The sequence below is a fragment of the Fusarium verticillioides genome, chromosome 4, assembly GCF_000149555.1.
Source record: "Fusarium verticillioides 7600 chromosome 4, whole genome shotgun sequence".
In the NCBI taxonomy this organism is placed as follows: domain Eukaryota; kingdom Fungi; phylum Ascomycota; class Sordariomycetes; order Hypocreales; family Nectriaceae; genus Fusarium; species Fusarium verticillioides.
In genome coordinates, this window is record NC_031678.1 from 2,472,998 (window position 1) to 2,493,133 (window position 20,136).

General features: G+C 50.8%; 7 protein-coding genes across 8 annotated transcripts; 4 read left to right on the forward strand and 3 right to left on the reverse strand.

Annotated features, from left to right (window-relative positions):
* The first annotated feature begins 30 nt into the window (after nt 1-30).
* On the forward strand, nt 31-2,491 carry FVEG_12125 (hypothetical protein). The gene is made up of 3 exons (XM_018901465.1): nt 31-798; nt 845-913; nt 961-2,491. The coding sequence occupies exons 1-3, from the start codon at nt 124-126 to the stop codon at nt 1,186-1,188; spliced, it is 972 nt and encodes a 323-aa protein (XP_018759956.1). The 5' UTR covers nt 31-123; the 3' UTR covers nt 1,189-2,491.
* Nucleotides 1,313-2,245, reverse strand: FVEG_12124 (hypothetical protein; the record flags this gene model as incomplete). The annotated part of the gene is made up of 1 exon (XM_018901464.1): nt 1,313-2,245. One exon carries the CDS (start codon nt 2,243-2,245, stop codon nt 1,313-1,315), a length of 933 nt encoding a protein of 310 aa, XP_018759957.1.
* Nucleotides 2,492-4,073: 1,582 nt separating the features above from the next.
* FVEG_12123 (gelsolin) lies at nt 4,074-5,438 on the reverse strand (the record flags this gene model as incomplete). The annotated part of the gene is made up of 1 exon (XM_018901463.1): nt 4,074-5,438. The coding sequence occupies one exon, from the start codon at nt 5,436-5,438 to the stop codon at nt 4,074-4,076; it is 1,365 nt and encodes a 454-aa protein (XP_018759955.1).
* Nucleotides 5,439-5,658: 220 nt separating this feature from the next.
* On the reverse strand, nt 5,659-7,165 carry FVEG_12122 (hypothetical protein; the record flags this gene model as incomplete). Its single annotated transcript, XM_018901462.1, has 1 exon — nt 5,659-7,165. The coding sequence occupies exon 1, from the start codon at nt 6,976-6,978 to the stop codon at nt 5,659-5,661; it is 1,320 nt and encodes a 439-aa protein (XP_018759954.1). The 5' UTR covers nt 6,979-7,165.
* Nucleotides 7,166-7,637: 472 nt separating this feature from the next.
* FVEG_12121 (hypothetical protein) lies at nt 7,638-10,306 on the forward strand. The gene has a single exon (XM_018901461.1). It carries the CDS (start codon nt 8,111-8,113, stop codon nt 9,854-9,856), a length of 1,746 nt encoding a protein of 581 aa, XP_018759953.1. The 5' UTR covers nt 7,638-8,110; the 3' UTR covers nt 9,857-10,306.
* Nucleotides 10,307-16,136: 5,830 nt separating this feature from the next.
* On the forward strand, nt 16,137-16,667 carry FVEG_12120 (hypothetical protein; the record flags this gene model as incomplete). The annotated part of the gene is made up of 2 exons (XM_018901460.1): nt 16,137-16,245; nt 16,378-16,667. The coding sequence occupies 2 exons, from the start codon at nt 16,137-16,139 to the stop codon at nt 16,665-16,667; spliced, it is 399 nt and encodes a 132-aa protein (XP_018759952.1).
* A 1,231-nt stretch (nt 16,668-17,898) lies between these two features.
* Nucleotides 17,899-20,133, forward strand: FVEG_12119 (hypothetical protein; the record flags this gene model as incomplete). 2 transcript variants are annotated; one of them, XM_018901459.1, is made up of 3 exons in its annotated part: nt 17,899-18,383; nt 18,450-19,101; nt 19,279-20,133. In XM_018901459.1, the coding sequence occupies 3 exons, from the start codon at nt 17,899-17,901 to the stop codon at nt 20,131-20,133; spliced, it is 1,992 nt and encodes a 663-aa protein (XP_018759951.1). The 2 variants fall into 2 exon arrangements, with proteins under 2 accessions (XP_018759951.1, XP_018759950.1); XM_018901458.1 differs by having other exon boundaries at nt 18,450-20,133.
* Nucleotides 20,134-20,136: the final 3 nt, after the last annotated feature.

Here is a 20,136-nt window from a genome sequence, read left to right on the forward strand (position 1 = left end):
CAAATGCCATTTAGAAGCAATAGATAAAATGGATATATAAGTCCTCGCCGCCCTTCTCCTCAGCCCTGAGCTCAGCATCATTATCGTTGTCTAACAGCGTAAATACCAGGCTCATCATAGAAAATGGCTGTCCGAACACAGCTTTTCCCTCCGTCCCCTACTTTCACAGAATCTTCACTGCCGTCCTTGAGCTCCAGGGTGTATATCGTCACCGGTGCAACATCTGGTGTTGGTCTGGAACTGGCCAAGATTCTCTATTACCGCTCAGCGATCGTTTACATAGCTGCACGCAATTATTCCAAGATCACGTCGGCCATAAAAGAGGTGCAGTCAGCGTTTCCTGATTCAACAGGACGTCTTGAGTCGCTATGCGTTGACCTTTCCGACCTCGCAAGTATCAAGCCTGCAGCTCAGCGATTCCTCGCCAAAGAACCAAGACTCGATGGCCTAGTACTCAATGCTGGTGTCATGATGCCCCCGGAGGGTAGCAAGACCGAGCTGGGGCATGAGTTACAAATGGGAACGAATTGTTTGGGCGGATATCTACTGTCGCGGCTTCTCGAGGAGCTTCTGGTGAGGACAACGGTTGTAGCAGACGAGGGAACTGTTCGAGTTGTATGGCTTGCAAGTACTCTTCAGATGGGCACACCCAAGGGAGGTCTTGTCTGGGACGAGGTCAAGAAGGAGCCGAAAGTGGTCAAAGACCAGATGGAGAACTACATGATGAGCAAGGCCGGTAATCTTCTCTTGGCCCACGAGACTTCTCAGAGATTGGGATCGCAAGGAATTATATCAGTGGTGAGTTTGCCCACATGGGAGAGACAGTACAATGCTAACGAGGTAGGCTGTCAACCCAGGGTTCTTGAAGACGGAGCTTCAGCGTCATATGCCCGGACCTGTGTCTTTCATGATGGTAAGTCGATACACTACGTCTTGAGCAAATATGCTGACGATATGCAGGGCCTCATGTTTAAAGCGCCCAAGTATGGAGCTTACAGTGAGCTGTTCGGACTGCTGTCACCAGATATCACCGCTGAGAATAACGGAGCCTTGATCTACCCTTGGGGTCGTATCGGATGCATCCCAGACGACATCAAGGTGTCTTTAAAGAATGGACAAGAGGGGGGCGCTGGCCTCTCAAAAGCTTTCGCTGACTGGTGTGAGAGAGAAACTCGTCAGTACAAGTAGTTGGTAGTTAAGTAAGAAGTATTGATTTGGTAGAGTGATTTCCATTTAGATCTAAATAGTCTCACACGGGTATCATGTCATAACTTATCCCAAACGCCGTTGTAAACAAAGAAATCATGGTCTACTAGAACTCATCCTTTTTCTCCCCTGTCCTTCGTTGCTTGCGACTGACCTGGTTTAGTCGTACGTCCACCACGACTGGCCTATGGTCCGAAATGAAAACCCCATCCTCATATCGCGAATTGACCACTGCAAAGGCCTTGAATTCGATACCGGTCGGGTCGTGCACGAAAATGTGATCGAGATACATGTCATCCCATGGCACCGTAGTAAATCCGGTGTAAGTGTACGACGAATGTCCATATCGCTTACTCTGCGGGACGAGGCTCTTCACGTCGTTCATGGTTTTGGCGAGATGCTTGTAAGCCGCACCACTGGGGGAGGAGTTGAGATCGCCGCCAATGAAGACAGGTATGGTCTCGCCGTCGTGTACAGACCAGTTCTCGGCGATATCAGTAATTAGTTTTGCCGAGTTAGCACGAGCCTTTTTCCCCTTATGGTCGAAATGCGTGCACATATAGACCATGCGATTACCTGTAGCGGCATGTTCAAAGCGCGCGACGGTGACAATCCTGGGGAATGCGGCGTCCCATCCCCTGGAGCCAACTTTCTCAGGAGTGTCGCTCAGCCAGTATGTTTTCTTGTCTTCAATATTCCAAACAGAAGGACGATAGAAAATTGGGGAGAATTCATCACTTTGGCCGCCCCTGCGTCCGATACCATAGTAATCCCACTCGCTCCCCAGATCTTGTTGGATGTCTTGGATTTGCGGATACAATGCTTCTTGCATGCACACGATGGACTCCGGTCTCCCAGAGGTCTCGTAGTTGATTTGGGCTGTCAAGCGTGGACGACGAACGGGCCATCGTTCCTCGCCCCATTGGGGCTTGTTTGGTGCGAGGCGAATGTTGTAAGTGATGAGTCGAACATCAGTGCTTCGAGATAGAGGCGCTGCAGCCGCGAAAGCAGCGGAAAGAACGAGAAATGTAAACTTCATTTCAGTTTATTCCGATGTTTTGTGGGCGGTAGAGAGGGAAGACCGTACGAGGACGTTTGATCCCCAGCGGCTTTATGATCGGGTTGCTTTTGGTATGGAAGTTTTGTGTAGATGCGGGTGACGCGGCTTTACAGTCAATGTTGTCACTGACAAATTTCGGCAGCAACAACCAACAAACTGTAGTCTGATGTTTACTGAGACTGATGTAGATTCCAGTTTCAACATATTGAATTGGGTCTTCGGGGGTAGCGGGACCTCTTGTAGGATACCTGCGGGAGGTTCGGGTTCACCCGCAAAGAATTCTATGACGATCACCAAGAACGAGCAGCCAGTGAAATCGATAGTGCCTGTATCCCGCTCGCAGCGTCGTACGTACGCAATGGGCGGGCCTCCGTGGCCCCATGGATATGTTAGTGGCGTGCCTTCGTCAGGTCCAAGATAAGCTTGGTTGGTTGTAATTCTCGTGGCTTGGTATTGGCTGAATCATTGGCATTGGGTTGCATCCCCCACACGCCGACTAGTTAGCACTGTCTAGCTACCCGATCGACCCCTGTGTAGTTCTTGCACGAGGCACTTTATTAGGCTGTTGTTTGAACGTTTTGTAACTTGTTCACTGTAATTAGGTGGGTACCTTGGTTACTGACTTGTATTCGCTGCAACTCTAGCATCATGCGTTATCATACGTATCCTCCCAAGAGTTCCTTGTGGTGTGGTCATGCATGATTCTGTTGGTCCAGTCAACGATAACGGATAACACACATGGGCTTCGTCATTGTTGTCTTACGGGCTCCGCACCATGCCAAGAGCATAAGCTCACAAATGATTGATAATCTTTGAGCAACGGGCATATTCTCTTGTCCAGTGCAAGCAGCGAGCATCGGAGTTAACCAGTCCCTGGCAAAGGAGCCATCCGAGAAACTCGACGGCCCAATTGCAACTCATTTTGCATTTCTCATCCAAGTTTACCCCCAGCTATAGACAGAATAAAGTTTACGCTATAAAGAGGGGAAATATGTATGTATGAGTGTAGTTTCAAGCTCCATGAACGATCAAGATGGCTGGTACAAGCCTACAAGGTTATGCCAACCCCGAATTGATGATTCTTCAGTATGTGCGCCAAGAGACGGGTCGCAAGCAAGTAACGCACAGTTTGGCAGGGGATATATCATGGCCGCGGCAATACAAGATAAACATGGGGGCATTGATGGCCATGCCGAGCTTCCCAAGGCAATGGCATCAGGTCACTAGACTTCAGGAACGTCGAGAACTAAGCCAAAGCTCAAGGCAATCAGCAGCTCAAACAGGTGCAAGTTCTTTTGAACACGCGTCAGATCGTTAAATCGGACGGAGTTAAGACTTGCATGCAGTCAGCACCTTCTTACCTCACCTCAGGCGACGATCCTTCGTAGGAGTGCATTGTTGGGCTAGCAAACAAACACCCACTTACCGATGCCTCTTAATCGTACTCGGCGTATGTAGACAAAAGCACCAACAAGAGGTGCAGAATTCTCAAGAACACAAAGGTTCTTGTATGGTATGGAGCATGCTCATATGCTTTAAAGCCCCATAAGGTGGCTTAAACTTTCAATGAGCTTTTGACCCCTGTTTCTGTAACGCCTTTTGTGAAGAGGCGTCGAAGCTTTCAAGAGGGAATTGACCTTCAAACAACGTAACTTGGACACACACTATCGCAAACAGAGTGTTAGAACATATCTTCGTTGATCTTTCTCAACGATGCAGGTTGCGGTCCTCTATGAGAGGCGTGAACTAATCTTGGGCATACTCATAGCCCAACTTCAGTTGGGACTCAACCAGCCTCGCGATACCCTCATGCAGCAAGAGCTCTTGTAAAGGCCCGACTTTCGCCACCTTCAACAACCTTAGCCACTGGCGTAAGATACGCATCTTCATTCCCACTCTCTGCCTGCAGGTGCCGCACATATGCCTGTGCAGCCTTGAGCCAGCTCTTCTTCTCAGCAGCGCTCGATCCGCTTCCCTGCCAGACCCAAATAGCTCTTCCACCATCATCAAGCAAGAAAACATCGTCGCTCTCTAGATCGTCATGCAGTATGCGTTCGGCTTCCTTGACGAGACCGAACGACAGCTGTCCTGATGCGTCGCTCAGTCTAAATAGCTTCTTGGACGCTTTGTTAGTGGTACGAGGAGTAAAGGGTTTCCTGCAGTGGAAACCTTCGCGGGGTGTTTCGTCATCGCCGCCAAGAAAATCGACAATTCGTCGCGAGCGGGACTCAGTCTGCGCAATAACTTCGACCTCTGGGTGTTTAGCGACAGTCATGTCGTGGACGATCTGAGCTGCCTTTGCCTTCTCCATTGGACTGCAATCCTTGCCCTGCCACACCCAGATCTTGTCGCCAACATCCAAAACAAAGACATCAGTGTCGTCTAGGCTTGTCCAGGTGGGCTCGACTTCGTGAACAACAACCCCGTTGGCGCCAGCAGCTGGGTTCTTAAACACACGCAGCAAGGTGAGCGTCTGCTTTGGTTCCTCTTCTTCTTCCACGTGTCTGAACCCAGACTCAACTCCGCCAGACCGGATTGAAATTCGTGGGAACAGTGCTAGAAAGTCGTCTGAAGGCGCCTCTTGAATCTCTCGGTGCTGGGTTGCCGAGCCTTTGAGGAACTCATCCAATTCGACAGTCTTGTACGCTGCGGTTCCCGCTTCATCCTGTGACGTGTGCTTTCCCAGCCAAAAGAAGATGTCGTGAACGAGCTTCTCGGTACCATCATTACTGCCAATCGGCTCCGAGAAGAGTACGATAAAGCTATCGCCATCACAGAACTGGCCGTACTTTTCCCTTGGCCAAGGAATGACCTCGAATTGCTCAATGCGCCAGATAAATAGCCCAGGCTCGATGCCAACTTTGCCATCATTCCAAGCTGGCTCCGTGAGCGCTGAATTGTACTTGACTTGATGGTCAATATCAGACCCGATCAGCTCCACGTTGCTATCCTTGATATCATATTCTTTTGGATGAACGAGACCTCGATTCGGTGCCATATTTGTTATGGCTTTAGAGTGAATGGGTTGTAAGAATGTGTAGTAATACTGTAATGCAGGTCTTGTCCACAATGTTTTGAGGCCTTTGCAATTCTGAAACAAGCAAAGTCCCTCCCTTGGTACTAAGGTAAAGATGTTCTCTTTACGTGAGATTGCTCCAAGCGGGGAGAACATGTGCCCTGATTGGAGCTCACTTGATAATTTGATGACTGATCAATGAGGCGCTGAATACGACCTGACGATCTTTTATTATTAGAACATGGATCAGATACAGGTTCGACTTGGTCCTGGTGAACCATATAGATCAATCCACATTCATTATCAGTACTATTATCCAAACAAGCTGAAGGCTTCGTGATGCCGTGATCGCTCCTATGCTTTTGATCTGCCAAGCTTATCGAAGATTGTTTACTACACTTCCCACCATCACAGCCACCTCTCGGTCCCAGTTTACTTCTGTCTTCGTTCTGGCCTTTGATCCCGTCAATGCGCTGTGTAACTGGGATCCCTTGACAACGGCCTGGCGGATTGCGTCTCCAACCGTGTTCTTGTTCGTTCGTAGAGTTCTAGCTACGACACCCCCACGATTCATGATATCCTGCACACGCGTAGCGAGACTGCTGGCCATGGTCCTCCAGAAGAATGAAGCCAGGCTTCCGGTCTCAAGATGGGCGAGAAGGAACTGTAGTAAGCTCGATTGGGTGGGCTGGCTTGAGGTGGGGAGAAGAGGGTGGGCTGGGGGCTTCGTAGTCTCGAGGACAGCCTCAAGGGAGACTACATTTTGACACTTGGCCATAACATCAGCCAAGGCCTTATCCAGCGTAGGTAGTTGGCCCAGAGAACGAGACAACGCCGTAATGCTTGCTTGTAGCGCCGAACGTATATAGGTTTCCAAAGACTGAAGCAGCAGCCTCGGAACCCACTTGTCGGGCTTAAACCCAGTGGTTGGTGATAGCAGGTAAAGTGCTGTCAACGCAGATGCTGTCCGTGCCTTGATCTCTTCAACTTGTGCAAAGGTCGAGGTTGACTGTACAGAGAATTCACGAATGGTGCGCTCCGCCCGCTCACGGACTGATCGATCGATAGGAGTTACGACTGTATCCTGTAAACTCTTGACGGCGTCCACACGGTTGAGTCCAAAGCCTTCTTCGCCGGGAGCCTTGCGATCAAGAACTTCCCATAGTGACAGAATTGTGTACGCACAGCGTACCAATGCCCGATGGTCCTCCTTGCCGCTTCCGCTGTCGAGCTCTGAATGCTGAACCTCAAGCTGTCGACCAAGCTGCAAACATCGTCCAACCGAGCGGCCGAGCTTCAGGGTCTCCCATAGCCGCAGAGCAACGAGCCGAACCTCGTCTGCCTCGGCATGTTTATCAATGACCTCCTTCTCAAGCTGGCGGTAACTGTCGTTCAAGCTCTGGATCTGGCCATCCAATTCACCAACGATGTTCTTGGATGCTTGTGTCTGTTCTTGAGTATAATTGAGCAATGGGACGGCCGAGCGGGTCGTCAAGACATCGATATGCGAGTCAATCTCTTGAGCATCGAAGAGAACACGAGATAGGGGGGTAGAGAGGTCGAGGGGTGTATCGTTAGGGTTATTGGTCGAAACAACGAGCGTATTCGCAAAGGAAGCGGGGGAGAAATCAGGGTCGAGGAAGGTCTCGTAGTCAATGTACGACGGTTCTTCATCGGCTATGATGTCTTCTGCCATGGTAAATATAGAGGGGTATGATCTCGCCGTTGGCTCGCGAGGTTACAACCGTTGACAGCTGGTGATGTAGGCGCAAGCTTTACAGTGTTCAATTGGCTCTTGGTGGGTGTTCTGGAAGCTTGCTGGCCTTTTCGGGCATCGCTTTCCCGCAGGTACGTACCCTTCACCTGACCATTCTGCATCTCAGGCACTTGAAGCAAGCTCTTTGGCTTGGCGGCTCTGGCGGAGCAGAATGGATCCATCTCATCGCCGCGGGGATTAAACGTGCCTACTAACCGTCCGTCGGTATGTACGTTGCAGTACAGTAGCAGCGGTATTAGCGGGATAATCCCCTGTGCTTGGCACAGCAACCAATGAACGCTTGAGCATGGAGCCTGCTACAGTGAGGTCATCACTGCATGGGTGCTAGAAGTGGATTGATTCTGATGCCGGGTAGTGAATGGCATGATGCAGGTGCTTTGAAGAGTTGAATAGCCTCAAGTTCTTGACGTCTTTTGGCTACTCAAGAAGGTTCAGTGTTTTCTTATCATCAATGCTGATCCTTCTCACCCTTCATCTCCATTTCCCGCGTATTCCGTGTCCCAATATCTCACTATGAGAGAATTTCGACATGCAAAAACGGACCGCTCGGCGTCTCCACCTCCACACCTCACCCTCGGAAATACGTACCCAGAAAAAAGATGACTGCCATCCACTCAGCCGCGAGTCGTTTCTCCATCGCAACGGCATGCCCGGCATATCCCATTGCCATCCAATCCGCATCTAACCAGCGATATTTTGTTTTTCTTGACCACTTCCCTCCTCCTTCTCTCTTCTTTCTTCTTCATCTCGACGTCGTCGTATCTCTTGTCGGTTGAGATCTTCGTCGATTTGAGCCATGTCCTGATGCGTTCTGTTGCTGAATCGACTCTATTCTATTAATCGACAACCCTTTCGATTCCTCAAGGGTGAATTGCCCATCTATACATAAGCAATTGCATCGCGACAACTACACGGCATCTGCTCAAGATTCGTCCCGACCTTGCGCTTGCGGTGTCCTCCTCAATACTCGAAACGACCGTGATACCTTTCAGAGCGCCTTGGCAGCCGAAATAACACGCACTCGCCTCAACCTCGACATCGATTGCCCAATATGAATGGCTTGCTCGAGGCCTTTGCCCATATCTCGGCTCGTGCCGTAAATGAATGGCCAGAGGGTGACAAGGGTAACAGCAGCGACACCATTCTCGGCGGCATCCACTTCAACCTCACCACCCTCAAATACTTCAACTACACATTCTACAGCAACAACACCATCTCCAATAACTCCAAATGCTACCTGACCTTTGCGCCCTATACTCCGGCTTACGTCTTCCCGAACGGTACATGGACTAATGCTACCAAGTGCTATTCCGCGATCGAGAACATCAAGACTCGTGGTTTTGTCGGAATTGGGTTCGCTGTTGCTTTTGGAATTGCCCTTGTTCTCAACCTTACTGTCCTGGCTAAACATGGAAAACTCTACGTGCCACGCGATTCGCGCTTTTATCCCATCGGTCGTCGCTGGCAATGGTACTGGGCCTTGTTCAGTGCCGCGGCGGCTCTTATCAGTCTCTTTGTCGGCATTGATATCGATCGGTACTATCTTCAGGAATTACCAATCACTGTCAATGTCTTCTTCTGGTACCTCCTCTGCATGGGCACAGTTGCTATGACTTGGGAAGCTGTTCGTCATTGGGGCTCCTGGCAGGAAAGGCAATATGTCGATCCTAATCCGTTTATCCTACGCGATGATGACCGACGTTCCAAGGTTGAGTTTTGGTTGCCGTTATGGTTTTACCTCTGGCTGTGGCTGAACTTTTTCATGGTTGTTCCCCGTAGCTGGAAATTCACCCAACTACAGCACTCGGAGGAGCAGACATTGGCCAAGGCGGTCCCTGGAGCAACTAATACTCGATTCAAGGTCGGCGCCTTCTGTCTCGTGGTAGCCTGGCTCACTATCGTCTTCTCCCTCCATCACTCGATCAAGCATTATAAGCCCCGACACCGGGGTATCGTCAACCGCGCTGTTGGCTTTCTCCGATACATCCCTTTCCGCTTCTGGCTTATCATTCCTCTGTCAGCGGCTACCATCGCCTATCAGGCCTTCATCTCATGGGAGTTTGACTACTCCATTGTCAAGTACAACGGAAACATTCCGGTAATCTACTGCTGGGGCTTCCTGCCTACTCTGCTCATCCTTTACATTCAGTATCTCTACGGTTTCTTCAGCCCTAATGAGGACAAGAGTCTGATCCGTAAGAGACGAGAGCGTGGTGAGATGATCAACCGAGAACTTGGCATCGTCAATAAGCCTGCCTGGTGGCACCGTGTTAGGGGTGACCATCTCCTCAGCTTCAAGGACAAGCTTACTCGCAATGTTCATGAGATTGGGGGTGGTAGAGCCACCGGCCGACGTATTGAAGGAGATGCGGAACGAGACCTGCGTGAGGAGGCTTTGGCTGCTGCCAGAGATGAAGATATCGAGATGGGCCACATGCATCGCCCTCTGGATGCTTCCAACAACCCACGCTCTGACCGGGCTGGCACTGCTTCTATTAGCTCCAATGCTTCGCGAACATTTGTCCAGCCGTACACTGGCAAGAATGAACGTCGCCGTCATGAGCGCAATATGGAAGCCGTAGCCGGTATTCTCTTCCCTAACAACCTCGCCGAGGACCGAGCTCGCCGTGAAGCACAACTTGGACTCGACGGCCCCCCTCCCCCTCCTTACATGGACGGACATGGCCGTGGTCGATCCTCCGGGCGTCCCGGATCTACCGGTCGCAGCAACAGCACCGAGACAAACAACTCCATTAATGCGCCTCCCCAGCAAATCAGGAGTATGTTGGATATTTAAGAGATGACGCGTCATGATGCTGGGAGCATTGATACTTATGTGAGAAGTTTGGGATTATTACTTCGCCCTACAATTAGTCTTGCTGGGCCTGATGAAGCAAAAGAATCTATCTTGAATAGTTGGCTACGACTTTGTTGCGGTGTTTTTCATGGGATGTTCTGCTACACTCGCATTATACACCGATACTCTTAGATATGACTATGTACGAAAATCAATATGTTTTAATGATATACATTTCAGATATACGTTCTGGGTCCTCTTGAGCTGAGTGATGATGGGCAAGGATGTTGAATCCCGAACATAAAAAAGTTTCGTGTGAATACCCTGTGCCTGAGAGTACGACACCCATGCTATCATACTGAACTTGTCTCTGTAAACAATTTTTATGACAGTGAAAGGAAAATACACCTCTTTTGTTTATTACATTATTTAGACACTCCAAAAAGCCACGCTTCTGCCTGTGGTATGTTTTACAGAAAGATATGTTAGCTATCAAAGTCCGTTACCCTGTAGAAACACCAACCAGACAAAAACCGCCTATCACTTTAGGATGTGAAAGAAGCTTAAGGCTTGCGATGAATAATCCAATTACCAAGTATCAGTAACAGCAGTGTACAAGAGCTACCGCATTGTATTTAAAAAGAAACCACCCCCACGCGGTAGCTAAAGGTCACTTCATGTCAACAGCGGGGTCGAAGCATCAACAGTACGATTTGGCAACGACCTTGGGGATCGACACTAGAACCATCATGATGTCAGCTCTTACTATATCTGGAGTTCAGCAGCTTAGTATGCAGGATAATCACATGCGGGGATGTTCCCCAGCTTAAGGCGATAAGCTACTTGGCGTTGATCGCGGAGCCTCAAAGCCAGGTCTAGATGTGAGCCGTGAGAGCATATGAGGGGTGGCGCCCAGAGCTCATCGTTCAACACTTCGGGCTCCAACATAGAGACAAAGTCACGAGATACGCAGAAGGAAAATCGCCTCCGCAGAGGTGCCCTAAAGAGACATCATACTTGTCTTGTGTAACAGTACAATTTATCATAACTCCCCGAATGGAGAAAGGGAGGGGCAGTCAGCACGAGCACACCAGTTTGAAGGCACCGAAGAGAACCGAGAAACTGATAAACGAAGACATTGGACGGGGGCACAGAACCGAGGAATGATGGGCCTTCAGACTTTGGCTACACCTCCGCGCAATATGCGAAAGGGATAGTTAGACTTCAAGGGTTGCACAGGAAGATCGTGAATCGGATCATGAGACTTTGACGTACATACGTACATGCAACCACGCACGCGAATGAGGATACCTGCATGAAAGGCCCTTGGGTGCATGCAGTCATGATGCGTAGCAGCCATGTCTTTTCGAGGACAAGTCAGGTTCAGAACCCGACCGTCAAGAGGAAGCCCAACCCACTAGCTGCATTCAGATCCAGGTTCAGCTTCACGATCGCAGGCCAATTGATCTGAGAATCGACTTTAAAGGTCAATCAGCTCGTGAGGCTGAGGCGATGAGAGACATGTCGATGGAAGATCCACCAAAAGAAGTTAAGGCTTCCGAATTTTGGGTTTGAGATAAAAGAGCGGTGTAGGATCAAAGGTCCGAACGAGAGAGGTTAAAGACAAGACGAGACAAGTTCAGGACAAGACAGGTAATTGACAAATGCTGTGGGCCTCTATCAGGCAATAGTGTTAGCATGGCCACTAGCATGTGGCTTGGAAACAAAGACAATTCAAGACGACATGAAATTGAGGGTCCATGTGGAAGGTGATGAGAGAATTAGAAACTGTCAAAATTCCAGGACACGGCAAAACATTGAATAGCGAGGTTGGGAAGGATGGAGGGGCCAAGGCAAATTCGAGATATCTCGGCTGGCAACACATACTCGAAATCGAAGAACAGAGTGGATTTCGTTGCAGGTTCAGTCAAGTCGCAGTCCCTTGCTTCACCGGTCGCCCACCTCCCGACCCGTGAGCGATATTCCCCTGCTTCTGGAGGGAGTCGTCACATGGGTGTGGTCGGAATAAGCGGACGCGGGGCTCAACTGCGTATCCTCCCAAAAAGAGTCACCAAATGTCGTCAACGTCGAGTTGGTGTGCAAGCCAGCACATGGAGGTTAGGTCAAGGGTGCAAGTGTGACATCCTTTGGGACCATGTTACTCTGGTGGATAGGTCCGTCGTCAACCTGCGCCGTGCCTTGCATTTGGTGGCATGGTTGGAGACCAGGCCAGAGGCTAGGATGAGGGCTCAGACAGTAGTCCAGGAACGATTAAGGTACCGTACATATCAAGTGAGATGATTTTTTTTACACTGACTGATGAGAGGGATATCGAGAGTCACTGCGCTTCCCAGGCATGCGCATAGTATTCGATAATATGAAAGAGGCGCTTGTTTCTCAGCAACCAGCAGTTGGAAACGACTAAATGGCGGTAAGCTGGTCTGTGGCTCATCCATTCCTGAGGAGCAAGCTTCAGGCGAATCCCCATGTTCCATGCTATTTCGGGAAGAGAATGTCTCGTACTTGGTGCCTGGAAATAGTACTGGAGGTAAATCCATCCAGAAACTCGAGGCTGGACAGACGTGCCAAACCTTCAGTATGGCTCGTCATGATATGTATGAGCCAGGCGGCATTGAGTTGAAGAAAGACCCTCAATGTTGATCCTCAACGCCAAGTGGAGCTGTCAAGGCGACGAGGCGCAAACGGCGGCTGGTTGAGAGGCGGCTGGTTGCGTAGTTTTAGTGTATATGCAGGTCAATTCTCGCATCTCTATCGTGATCCTTGGTAATTACCGTCGACCGATGCGAGAAAACGGTATTAAGCGATGGGATAGAACTCAAGGGCGAGCGAGGTGTGCACCCGTCGGGTTGCCAGTCGAATTTTAGACTTACTCCAGGTACCCGAAAACACCGAGACAAGCAATACTCCCATTCAAGATCTGGCGGCGAAAGAGGACGACGAAGAAAAAGAGGCTGGAAGTCTAATGGTCACCGCCAGTTGGCTGGATTGCCACCAATAACCAAGGTGCCAATGGAGTTCGAGAACGGGCATCTCTTCAAACGCTGGTCCCAGAAGCTTTGCTAAAATGTCTGATTTCGAGTACTTGGCGTTGTGGACATGGTTATCATCCTTCTTTCTCAATAGTCAAACGAACAAAGAGGGCATGAGAGAAGTTCAAGGGATGCAGTAGTGCGTGCTGCAGCATGTGAGCCAATTAAAGGATGAAGACGGACAGACAGCGGCTGAAAGGGTTTCTCAGATCATCGGGGATGTGTCGATAGCGTCCAAGGGAACCCTGAATCATGCAGGACAGTACATGCATATAGTGAGCTGCAGCAATGATCGTAAGCAGTCGAATCAAATGTGACCTGCCTAAGTAATAACAATGTCGAGTTTGGTGGTGGATAGTGCTATAAGATGTTTCGTTTATTTTCCACCATCAAGGAAGTGCTCATCTTTTTTTGACTGGCGACATCCCACCCGCGATTATCTCTTATCGATACAGGGTCACAGGACTCACTGATGACGGGAAGGAGGGGGGACGTGCATGAGGGATAGACAGAGGGGGTGGGGTAGTTATCGTCTCTAGCTCTAGCTCCAGCTCTAAGGCACTGCAAGGAAGTGGAGGGGCAACGATGAGACGGGACCTAAGGAGGGGTCGAGTATTCGAGGCAGTGGAGGATAGGTAGGTGGCCCTGGGGAGTAAGAGACTGTTCACTGGTCCTGAGATCCGGAAGATATACCTGAACTTAAGGAACCTTAAGTCTTATCATTGAAGACAGGTCCTGAGGTTTTCTTTTTACGTCCTTTCGAGTCGTAGGTAATGTCTAGTACCTTATTATATTAGTGCTGTATGTACCTTACCTTTTACAAGGTATTTCCGTTTGAATGTAAAGGTTCTGTCTGTACCTTCTATTGCTTCTTAGCGGCTCCATCCAAGGAGAGAGAGCCTGTAAATCACAGCTAAAATTGACAACTCAGATCAGAAGCACAGCAAAGGCTCGAAACGAAACGAGGGAACCTAACAACCACGGGGCTGGCCGCCTCGGAAAAAAGAGAGCCTTCGCAACTAGAAATCACACAGTATCCATCTCAAGGACCCTTCAAGGGATACGCCAATCAACCACCAAGAACTCTAGAAACCTTCTCTAAGAAGACGCCAAAAGTCAATTTCAACCAGCCGTCCCATCGCCGACGTTTTCCACGCCTTAGGACCACAGGAGATCGAGGCGAGAGAAACGAAGTCGACCATTGACCGTACGGTATTACGGGGTTCACGGATCATACAAGTTCCATGGCACAGCAGCGTGTTGTCGCTACAAGGAGAGTACGGGAAGATGCTTGCAAGATCACAAATCACCGTCCATCGGTGGACGACTAGAATCCTTCCATCCGTACATCAGGTGGGCAGCTTGTGAGCCTCGAATTGTAAATGCATTCCTTTCAAGCTGCATGCGCAACGTCCAGCCAGAGCTTGCAGAAACGCAAAGGTGAGTCATGTTACTCTCCCCGCACGCCTTGGCTCTGCGTCGTGCGCCTCATTCATGCGAAGAATTGCGGTGCGAGACAGAACCTTGAACTCGCCGGACAGATTCTGTTGCATCGGCTTCTACACAGTCGATGAGAGCCAGATTCGATATTGATACGATGCTTCGTTGCTGGACTCCAGCCTCCTGAAGGGTTCATGTGGCTAGTAGAGCTTGGACTTGTCGTTCCTTGGCTATGGGATGAAATAAGTACCTGGTTCTTGCCCACGATCCACCAGGCACGCTAGATCCATCCGCAAACATACACCGCCGTGAGATGCATGCAGGCAAACACTTTGGAGGCACCTGCTGCTCGGCCTGCATTGAGAGAACCAGTGTGCTGGCAATTGACCCTCAATGCGTCATACGAGGTCAGCATTGAGTTTGTCCTGACTTGTACGGCATCTTCGGAATCAGTGGCCAGCCTTTCCTCTTGCTGCGAACCATCAAATGCCAGCTCAAACTCCACAACGACCGTTACCTGCTACTGAGATACACCCATGAGTATTCTGATTTGCGACATTTCACGTCATTGCTTGCGCCCAACGGCGCCAGTGCGATAGATGGGCCTCGTGGACCGGTCGAGTGGTAGACCTTTCATACTGGAGCCATCAAAGCCACGGTACCTTCCAATTTAGCAGACCGCTATAATGGAAGCGAATAACGACGCAGCAAAGACATGTTCATCATCGGGAGAGATGGGTTTATTTGAAAGGGTTGCATTGCTTTGATATAGCTTGACTCCCCGCACGATGTTCATCATCGACCTGAATCTCAAGCCCACCGACCTACGGGATCCAGGCACCATCGTCCACTCCCCTGCTCACCTATCTTCAAGCTGAGAAAAAGTGACTGTGTGTTGACGTTAGGGACGCGGCGAGGGGTCTGTATCAGATTAGACTACATCGCATGGGTAAGCCGGCTGCATCCAGATGACCTGGGCTATCTACACTGACTGGGTGACGATGAGCAATCGATTATTGCCTCCCAGTCTGCTCGGCATCGCTTATTGGAATCATGCTTTCTAGGTATGCTGCTGCAAGCATGTCTATGGCAACTGAGAATAAGATTTGGGCAAACTCCATCTGAACAGTGGTGAAAGCCGGAATCGTGTTGTTGTTACAACAAAATTTGTGGACTTGCACGGAGCAAGTCCAACGCCAAGCCCCCGACACGGCCCCTTGCGGCTGGTCGGCCAGGGACGGCTTCGCTTCGAGTCAAGCAAGCACAGGTTTTTGGTTCGATATGCAACTGGCGCGAGGTTTATTTTTACCATCGCACAGCGGTAGTTTTTGGGGGTCCCTGTGGGTGAAAATCATCAAAGCGCTGTCTCCAACCCTCATTGACATGGGCCCTTGATCCACCCAAGGCTGAGAACCCAACCCCTCGCATGCATGCTGGCTGCTTCTGGGTTGACGATATTATCGCGAATCCTGCAAGTTGGTTTTGTACCCTGATCCAGAATATTAGTAGGACTGGCTCACAGGCTTAGGCATTCTTGGAGCTACGTCGAGGATTCGCTTCACCTGGTATCAGTAAAGTTTTGTCAGATATGACTACCTAGGTATACATCTGAAGCGGTCGAGAAACAACGCAAAGAGAGACTAGGTGCTTTTCAGTGACCATATCATCCTTGGACAGGCTGGTCAACTGTCAGCTTGCTTTACCACTAGCTTGCAGCTCGTTGGTTGATCAAGCTGCAACGCTTGCAGGGTTAAACCTCGCATGGGTCATATCAGGTACATGCTGGCGCTATGTACCTGGCCCGCCCCCTGCTCAGCAGTGCAGGTGACCTGTACCTGGCGGCTCTGACTGGCATGAGTTACTGTTCGATGTGCCCTCAAGACAGAATTATTCAGCAAGGTGTTGTGAAACGACAATCAGTCCGCATGTTGCTTGATGCCTCTGCTTGGAATTGGACGCGCGGGCCTGGATACTACGGTTGATTAAATCGTTCTGAGCTGTTGCAATCCCACCCATCCACCTCGAATACAGGTTTATCGTGCCCAACAGTCACCGCTCAGGAATACGGATACTCCCAAGCAGCATCCATCGACTCATCCTGCAACTGTAATCCGCTCCCCACCAAAGCCGGCGGTGCCTTGTCCTCCACTGTCAGGGTTCCCACGAGACGAGCTGCCCGTGGTCGGCCGCAAACTGGCAAAGCGGAGAATTGTGTTGGCGCCGAACCGAGACCAGAGCTCCGCGCCCAGCGAAACTCAACACCCACGGCCATCCAGTGCCAGGCTCGGTTTGCAGCCAGCTGGAGAACCCTAGAGAATTAGGTTCCTGTCGGACGACGGTGATCCAGGTCAATGAGCATGACAACAGTGAGCACGACGACGTGAGGTGGCTGACTTCTAGATTGATTGGTCGGGCAACGCAACTAACAAAGACTCTGTCTTAGTGCAAGGGAAACAAGAGAGTTGGGCGACTCCATCCTGCCTCCATGCATCCATCCCGGATCCGGACTCCACAGACAAATCGATTTGGGGCGGGAAAAGCAACCATAGACATACATCATCGCCACGCTTGCCCCTGCGGCCCTGCCGCTTTTTCCCTCTGTGCCCCTGTCTCGACTCACCAGTTTGCGACTGTCAACCTTTTTTTCTACCTTTCTGCGTCACGCACGTTTTGGTTCACGTTGTTACTGCAGTCTTTGTATGCAAGCAACACACATACAATACAATTTCGACTTTTGACTTTCTCGGTTATCCCTTGATGAATTCAAGTTGCAACCACAAAGGATAGCCCTGGAAGTGACGAATTATTCCGTCGAATGAGTTTGGCTGCATCGCTTTCGCAGTCACTCAAAGAATAATTATCGACTCGCCTCAGTCTGGTCTGTGTCACTCTGCGGATCTAGGCCCTGACCTTGGCTGGCTTGCATCACCACCACGCACGCCTCCCTCCCCGCCGGCATTTCCACGTACGCTCTAAGGCGGGCCTTAGTTAGCAGGTCGTGGGTACTGTAGGAGCCTGAGAACGCCTCTACTCATTCTCCTACAGCTCTCACACACGCTCCCTGTTTCTCCATCCTCCTTGTCTCTCTTCTTGACCCCTTACATCTATCCCTCTATCCCGTTGGGATCCGTATTCTGCCTCGACTTGCACATGTCCCTTTTTGTGTGTGCGTGTCTTGTTGCGCCCTGACTCCTCGGACTATTGCTTCTTATCTCCATATCCCCCCCATCGTCGGAAGGTCTTCTTCTTCTCCAGGGTTGCCTGTGGCCGTCATCACCCGCCTCGCGATTTCTGCTGAGTCCTTCGGCCGTCTCGCCGTTTTCTGTCTCAGTGAGATTGTCGGTGCATCCAAGTGAAAACATTGCAGACCCGACAGCACATATAGCGGTGCATAACGGTTACCCGACCGAATTCTCGTACCTGTGTGACCAGGACGTTGCACCCTACAGGCATCTTTCTCGCCCTTTCCCGAGAGGCGGATCCGCGCAACGGTAATATCGTCACTAATATCGATAATACTGAGGCCAGTATCGACTTCGAACTTTTGTCGCAATGGCGGCCGCTTTTCGTCCAGTGAATTCCCCGCTGGCCATGACGGTCTCCCACGAAGACGTCATGGGTTCATCGACCGCAACTCCTCGACCCAACACAGCCCCTCATACACACTCACAAATACCTGCCGACGATGGTGCGACCCCAACAAGGGCAACTTTCAACCTGGCTAGCCAGAAGCCACTGCCATCTAGTCCCTTTCCCCAGGGAATCCAGATGCCTGAACAACCACCGAAACCAAAGATGCCTCGGCGTCACGACTCACGGCATTCGACCAAATCAGGAGACTCCGGCGACGTAGATATGGACGATTCCGATGGAGAGACTGGCACCATTGAGGATGGCGCTGGATCCGACGACGAAAGTGTTGGAGCAGACGGACCCAGGTCAGGCAAGAAGAAGAAGTCGCAACGCTTCTATTGCACAGACTATCCTCCTTGTAATTTGAGCTTTACACGGAGCGAGCATCTTGCCCGGCATATTAGGTTTGTGGTCTTCCTTTGTCCCTCGCCCCGACTTGGTTTGTCGTTAATGCTGACTTGGATCAACAGGAAGCATACAGGAGAACGCCCATTCCAGTGTCACTGCTCTCGCCGCTTTTCAAGACTCGATAACTTGAGGCAACATGCACAGACGGTCCATGTTAACGAGAACATTCCTATGGACTCGCTAGCTGCAACTGGTTCCCGGTTTCAACGGCAGATGCGGCCTGATCGAATTCGGCAAGCCGGTAATAGAGCCAGAGCATCAACAGGTGGTAGTGCCGGCGGTCCTCAAAGAGGACATTCCAAATCGCTTTCTACGTCGAGTATTACCAGTGTCAGTTCTGTTGGTTCGGCTTACAGCGTTCAAGATGCCAGACGGCGACCGCCTCCATTGGTGATGGCAGACCCTCGCTCGCGATTGTCTTTAGAGTCTTACCGGAGTGCTATGGAGGGGTCTTACCCTCACTACCGACCTGCTTCTCCTAGTGATTTCGGAACACCAACTTCGTCAACCTTCTCAACTGGGCAGAGCAGCCCTAGATGGGGGCCAGGCGTTTCTTCCCCAGCAACATCACACTCACGATCGCACAGCATGTATACCTCTGGAAGCCGAACACCAGGCCGCCGTTTGAGTGTCCCAGGAAATCCATTTCAATCCCCCGGAGCACCAGGGGGAAGACCGATGATGTTTGGGCCCGGCCCCGCTAATGCTTCGAATGTGGGTGCTCTCCCGCCAAACAGTAACGGCATCCCTCCATCCCCAACTCCTTCATTGACTTCTCAATGGTCCCGAAGGGAGTCAATGTCGGAGGGTGATTGGCGCCGAAGAACGTGGCATCCAGACAGCCGCAATATCAATGGGAACCCCAGTCAGCTAAGCTCCGTTGTGAACCAGTCATCTGTCCGTCCGAACCCACCGCCACCGATCGCGAACCCTTCCACTTCTCAGTCGTCCTTCCGCCTGCCCGGTATTGAGTCGTTCGACCCTCTCCCACCTGCTACCCCACCAAGGAGACAGCCTTCGCCCATGATGGTCGATCAAGAGCCTCAGATTCGAGCCTCTTATCCACCCCATCTCCCCGAAACCCCGATGCAGGACGAGAGACGAAACCTCAACTTGTACGATGCGAGCCTTCAAAGAGGCCTTAATCGCCTTGATATCAACCACAGTACACCACCTCGTGATAGCGCGGGTAGCTGGGCTTCCGAAGCAAACAAGGCTGTTCAGGCTCAAGCCGAGCACGTGCGGCTCAATCCTCCTACTGTTCGTTTCGAGGAGCGGCCTCCCATATACCAGGGGCCCAAACCTCCCCCTACCTCTGCCCCACGATCTCTCCATCAACACACAGTTTCTGCACCATCTATTACAACTTCGAGAGAAAATAAGCGTCGCGGATGGTATAATGGGCCCGTTTCCGTTCATAGAGACGGCCGACCTCCTCAGGAGCAGCAAGATCCACGGATGGCTCACGTGGATAGGATGGTGCATCCGAACTTTACTGGCTTCAGTGGATTTCCTATCAAAGAAGCACCATTACATCCTCAATATCAGCAACCAACACAACAACCACCCCCACAAAATTATCAACATCCTCAGCACCCCCAGCAGCAACAGCACCCGCATCAACAGACCCAGCAGCAACAGCAACCGCAACAACAAGGACGACCTGGCAGCAATGGCTCTTTAGGCCGCCTTGAGGCGTTGGTTGCTGTTGCAACAAGCGAAGGATCTACTGCTGCAGCATATTGAGCT